This window comes from Haemaphysalis longicornis, unplaced genomic scaffold, assembly GCF_048455015.1.
Source record: "Haemaphysalis longicornis isolate Haplotype H1 unplaced genomic scaffold, Haemaphysalis longicornis Haplotype H1 scaffold_1, whole genome shotgun sequence".
Taxonomy (NCBI): Eukaryota; Metazoa; Arthropoda; class Arachnida; order Ixodida; family Ixodidae; genus Haemaphysalis; species Haemaphysalis longicornis.
In genome coordinates this window covers 450100731-450106730 of record NW_027526203.1, presented here as the reverse complement: position 1 = coordinate 450106730, position 6000 = coordinate 450100731, and the positions used below count along the sequence as shown (strand labels likewise).

The following is a 6000-nucleotide window of genomic DNA, read 5'->3' as shown; positions in this document are numbered from 1 at the left end:
TATAAACTTTATTTTGTCGTTTTTTTGCCATGGACCAATCCCCAACCAGGTCCTGCGGCCTCCTTCTCAATAAAGCCATTCATTCATTCATTCATTCATTCATTCATTCATTCATTCATTCATTCATTCATCCATCCACACCCTCACCCCAGCCCTCCTGCGCTGGCAGCTGGCTGCATTCCGCGCAGCCAGCCTGGACGGCAGCCGGGACGCAGCCAGCCGGGACGCAGCCAGCCGGCGCAAGTGATCCGCGCCGAGCTCGTTCCCAGGCTCGAGTGCTCCGCTGATTGCGCTTTACAGCTCTCAATAGCCGGGCTCTAAGGCCCCGATAGCCTCACGGCCGTCTTCCTCCGTGCGCCGCCCTTGTATACACTCTCACCCTGGCACTCCTCCGCTGGCCGCGTTTCCGTCTCCGCCGGCCCGCCGGGCCTGCCGACTGCATAGGCTTCCGAACGGTCTGTGAAAAGCTCGTTCCCGCCAGCTCGAGCGCTCGGCTGACTGCGCTCCGAATGGCTTCCAGTGGCCACGTCATCAAGCCGGACCACCTAGTGCCAGGGACCGCCGATTATGTCGCCAGCCACTGCGGTCCGCTGCATCCATCGCTCAGAAAACTCTGCCAGGTAAGCTCGCACGGGGTTGCATGCAGCCCCAAGCTGAGTGCCACACCCTTGTTTACAATGCTGTCAGGTACTCCGACCTTCATTTCGCTGTGCATGACCTGCGGTCGGCGCCCGTTGCACGTCATTTTTGCTAGAAAACGTGACGTTGAACTGACTAACTGGGGGACTTGGTAGCCGTTTCCCCGCGCGGAATTTTCGTTTGTTTGTTTTCCGGCGACAGCGGTAAGCGCCTCATCAAACGCGGAAAGTAACCGTCGTTGTCGTCGGCGTCAACCCGAACGGCACCAAATGGCCACCGCTCTAATAGAATGAATGCATTCGGGTTCGTGTGTCATTTGAAACCTGAACTCCAGGCAGGATCAGAGTGTGTTACCACTGCACTAACTTGGCACCCTGCCAAGTGGGGAACAATTAGCGGTTAGCCTCGTACATGTCAATTGATGAATATGTGTCGCGATAAAATTAATGGCAATGGATGACGCGTGATAACCGGTAATAACACGTTGAGTATTGATTGATTAGTGGTTGTTTTTAATGATTAGTGAAGTGTAATCACGGTGGATTAAGATGTATTTATGACGCCCCCGACAGGGGGACAGCTTCACGCTACCAAATAGGTGGGTCCACACAGAGTTGACAGGAAAAAAGGCAACACAGGTTTGGCTAAAGGAACAATTTAATTAACAATGTAGTTGGGCTCGTACCAACGCGTGCTCACCCGGCGAGATGCTGTGACTTGTTGCAGCGGTCAGGAAGGCGGCTGGCGCTGGACCTCGGGCACGGGGCCCCTTGTCCTGAGGACGGGATGCACGGGGTGCGCTTGCTCCTTTTCCCATTGAGGTCAGGATGCTGGTTCCGGGGCGCGGTGGTGTCCACGCACGCTGCAGGGCCGTGGGGGCGAACTCAAGGTGCTGCTGCGGGCTCGCTGGTTTGCGTATGTTGGTACGATGGAGGCGGCGATACCGTCGTCTTGATCTCGGCCGGGATGCGGGAGCGCGTTCTCGGGTGTCTCCTACGTCGTCCCTCCGACGGTGACGGGTGGCGAGAGGAATCGAGGAACGTGCGGTCCTCCTTATGCCCTCCGCCGGTGCGTGGAGGGAAGGCAGAGCTGGGGTTTGGTTCGGGGACCTGCGAATGGCCGGTCGTTGCGCGCTCCGCGCGCATGCGCAACGCCTCCGCCGGGCGCCGGGGGTCAGCATGGGGATGTCTCTCAGGGGCGGTCATTGCTGGAACGCGGGGTGGGACGCACGTCGGGTTTTTCGGGCTTCGGTGCACGCCGTCGGCTTCCGGTACCGGTGTCCGAACGTAACAGATTAATGATTGATTAGTTGTTGATAGAAATGATTAATAAGGCGGGATAAAGGTGGATTGAGGTAGGCTAAGGTGGATTAAGATGAAGGAGACAGGTTTAGGTGGATTAAGATGGATTTTTGTTGATATTTAGGAAGATGAAATGGATTAAGACTGATTAAGGCAGATTAGGGATTAAGGTGGTATTCTGAAATTCCCATTTTCACCCCAGAAGAGAAAACTACCTCCCCTACTCTCATTGTCGTTGTTGACTCCTCTTTCGGTCCCGACCGAGGCGGCCGCTTGTCTATGAAGGCGAAAACCGAAGAACTTCCGTGTGTCGAGATTTCGGAGCAAGTTTAAGAGCTCCAGGTGGTCGAAATTAATCCAGAGCCCTCGTCGCGCCTGAATGTTCAGGTCTACTTTTGGCGCGCAAAGAAAGCAAACTAGCCAAAAATAACTGGGCCTACTAATGTTTGTCACGTTAACTTTCAAAAAATGTTAATTGAACTAGCCTTCATTCCAAATTATCATAACCTGTCTGTATGCATGTATGGCGTACATTGGGAATCATGTTATTTTATTTTTCTTTTACTGCCCACAGACCACGCACGCACGCACACTCACACTACATACATACATATGTGCATACGTACACACATACACACATACATACATACATACATACATACATACATACATACATACATACATACATACATACATACATACATACATACATACATACATACATACATACATACATACATACATACATACATACATACATACATACATACATACATACATACATACATACATACATACATACATACATACATACATACATACATACATACATACATACATACATACATACATACATACATACATACATACATACATACATACATACATACATACATACATACATACATACATACATCTGTTCCGTCAGAAGCAGAGAAGTTGCACGGTTCGGAGTCATGGCTGGCCCGTGCGGAGATAGCTTTAATGTCACGGGTATTTACATGATCATGCTTATAGTGATAACGCATGCCCCATCAGGAATTCAAAACATACACATATACATGCAGAGAGAGAGAGAAATTTTATTGAAATGAAAAAAAAAGACAGAAAGTTCGGCCTTGCACACATACACATATACGTGCATGCATACACGCACATAAAAGACATTGTGCCAATTTACTCCACCCTAACGAGCGAAGCGAAAGCCTTCAGCGTGTTGCGCCCCCCCTTTCGCCCTAGAGACGGACCAGTCATGTTCTCTGGTCCTCACCAGAGAGGGACTGGAGCCCGCATCGGTCATATCTATGAAGGAATTGTTTCCGCATTGGCATCACCCAATCGCTGTCACCTTCAGCCAATATTCAACCATTTGGAGGCTATGCCATTTTCTTCACCAATGAGTGATGACCCGAACTGTTGCGCTATGAGGTCGTGCGCATCTCTGCCTTTCATTGCTTTCTCTCGTTCTGTGCGGGCCGCAACAGGAGACCCAGAAGCTTCCCATGAGCGTGATGATGAGTGACACCGCCGAGCTGAAACTGTTCCAGATATTCCTCACAGCCATGGGCGCCAAAAACTACCTGGAAATTGGTGAGTGCTTCCTTATACCGAACTGCCCCAAAATTTCGGGGAGGGGAGGGGGGGCCCGCCCCCCCTCCTCTCCCCGAAATTTTTGGTCATACCCCCTTTCCCCGCGCCACCTCTCTTCTCCCCTCGCACACATTCTAAGGCGGCGCCATATAAATCCTGGGCTTGATAGCTATTTGAGGCGTTTTTTTTTCGAAATGAGCCAAATCCATCTAAGGAGAATTTGAGGGGAAAAAAACGGAAGTTGGGCACCGGACCTAAGTGCAATGCTGTCAAAACTATTAAATGACTTTTTTCACATGTCAGCTAGGGGAAATCTATAGCGACAAGTAATTAAGAATTATGCGGAGAATTTGAGCAATATTAGGATAAGTTCGAATTTGGCTCGTACTCAGTTGAAACAGACAAGTTGGTGCGGCATTCTTATGAAAACTTTATTGAAATCGACTTTCAAGAATGGTACGATGGAGTTTTAAGCAAAGAAGCCAATAAACGTGCAACAGAGCTTCAAGAACAGTAAAACTATACATGAAGAGCCGGTGAGTCTTCTTGGCAGCATTAGCAGCTCTTTTCGAATGGTTCCATAGAGTACTGTTTTGGGCACGCCTAAAAACACTCATGAAGCTTTCCATTGCCTTGTCATAAATTTCCAAAACGCTTCACAAGAACCCTGCTCATATTATCTTCCATGGCTTGCCATGGCTTGTAAGCGGCAGCTATGTTGTTAGGTACGCAAATGGGAAATATGAGAGTAATAGCAATAACACAACCAGATTTACTCCGTAAGGACGAGGGAGACAAGATAAAATGATAATATCACACCTCTCAGTTTCATTTCGTTCACTTCCGTTCAGGTTATCGTAGACGTGTGGCGGCAGATCATTTTACGATCTCCTCATTGCTCTCTGAACTCATGATCAGCCAGCTCTCAAAAACAAAAAAAACATTGATGGAAGAACGCACAAAACAGCCCGAAACGTCACATAAAACGCGAAATCCCATTGGGCAAATGAATTTGGCTCATTTTGATCCGTGCCACAGCAGGGTCTGGCTCATTTTCAATACGAAGTAACATCTGCGTACACGCTTTCAAGGAATTACCTCAACTATTTATCTGCCACATTTTTTGAGGGGAAAGTTGCCGGGATTTTCTTGGTAGTGCAGTGTTATCTGACTTAGTTTTAATCTGTGAATTAGGTTCATCTCGAAAAAAAGAGACGGCTCATTTGGTGGTCAACGTGGGGTATAAAAAAAAAATGCAGGCGAGGTTTGTTTGCTCCGTTTACACGGAAGCCAGTATCGCTGTACACTGGCTTCGTGCTCTGCTGCCGGCCTGCCACTTGCAATTCGCTGCACTGCACCCCCTTTACCCTTCTGCAATCGGTGCTTGGGTGCTCTCGGACAGCAGTAACTGATGGCTTGTTTCGTCAGTGTGGTGGTTTCAGCGGCTCAGGTCGCATACGCTTTGGTGGGGGAAAAAATGTTTGTCTTTAAACATTCAACAAATCCCTCCGTCCTAGCGCGCCGTGGTGTCGGCAGATACTGCCGCCCATGCCTGGTATTTGTGGCTCAACCGTTTCCTTCCCTGAGCCGAACTCACAGCGCGTTTTTCACAAGTTTTCGTGGAAATGCTGCTTTTGCGTTTGTCGGTAAGAAGGATAAGAAGTCTGCTTTCCGCAGAGAAGCCCGCTGTAGGGTTTCTCTGCGGAATGCCTTCCAACATCCCGCTCGCGCACGTGTGCAGCGTCCGCCGAACAAGCCAAGGCGACACAAGGGCTTGGAACCGGGTGGCGACGAGCAGAGTGGCGTGAGAGGAGGCTTGACCCCATCGCCCGGCGCCTCTAACATTACGCCCGCTTAGGGAACGCTACCGTGGGAGTACAAAAGCCCTGTTCCACAATCGGCGCGTCCGTCTAGACAAGAAGGATCGCTCAAAAAGGAAGCGCAAGATCGTTACCAAGCCCGACGGCGGCAGGGTGACAAAGTAAAGGCGCGCGCGCGCAGATACGGCGGCAAAAGACACCGGCGGCATTCTTTTGGACAACTAAAGGCATGCAGTGGCAGCGGCACTGTGGATTGACAGCCATTGTGGTTAATGGCTGCTATGCACAACGGCGGTGTAGTGATGGCAGCGCCGGTGGACCCCGTCGGGGCGATGACCCTCCTCCCTTCTTGTCGCTTTGCCCTGTCCCCCAAGCCATCGGGGGAGTGGCAGCCCTTTGGGACGGACTATAGCCTTGCCGGCGACCTTCTACGCGGCTTTTGGGAAGACTCGTTTCCTGCCGACTTTCGGGGGGCGACGGACTCGGGGGGAGCGGGGGTCAAAATCCTAATCGGTACGTGTGTTGCTGTGCGGGGGCGGCTTCGCTTGGGACTGCATGCGCAACTTTGCCGACTTTGTCCGGGACTGCGGCCAAGAGCGGTCGCATCAAGACTTGCCCCCGTGGCAGTTTTTGGGCGCCAGAGCCCCACG

The 6000-nt window shown here is 50.7% G+C and overlaps 1 protein-coding gene across 1 annotated transcript in view; it reads left to right on the top strand.

The window, feature by feature from the left end:
* The first annotated feature begins 216 nt into the window (after positions 1–216).
* The window catches only part of LOC144155991 (putative caffeoyl-CoA O-methyltransferase 2), a 30242-nt gene continuing 24458 nt past the window's right edge, over positions 217–6000 (top strand). Inside the window, exons 1-2 of the mRNA XM_077687744.1 lie at positions 217–620; positions 3425–3530. Coding sequence (XP_077543870.1) covers positions 510–620; positions 3425–3530 — 217 coding nt within the window. The 5' untranslated portion in view covers positions 217–509. The remainder of the gene's footprint in view (positions 621–3424; positions 3531–6000) is intronic.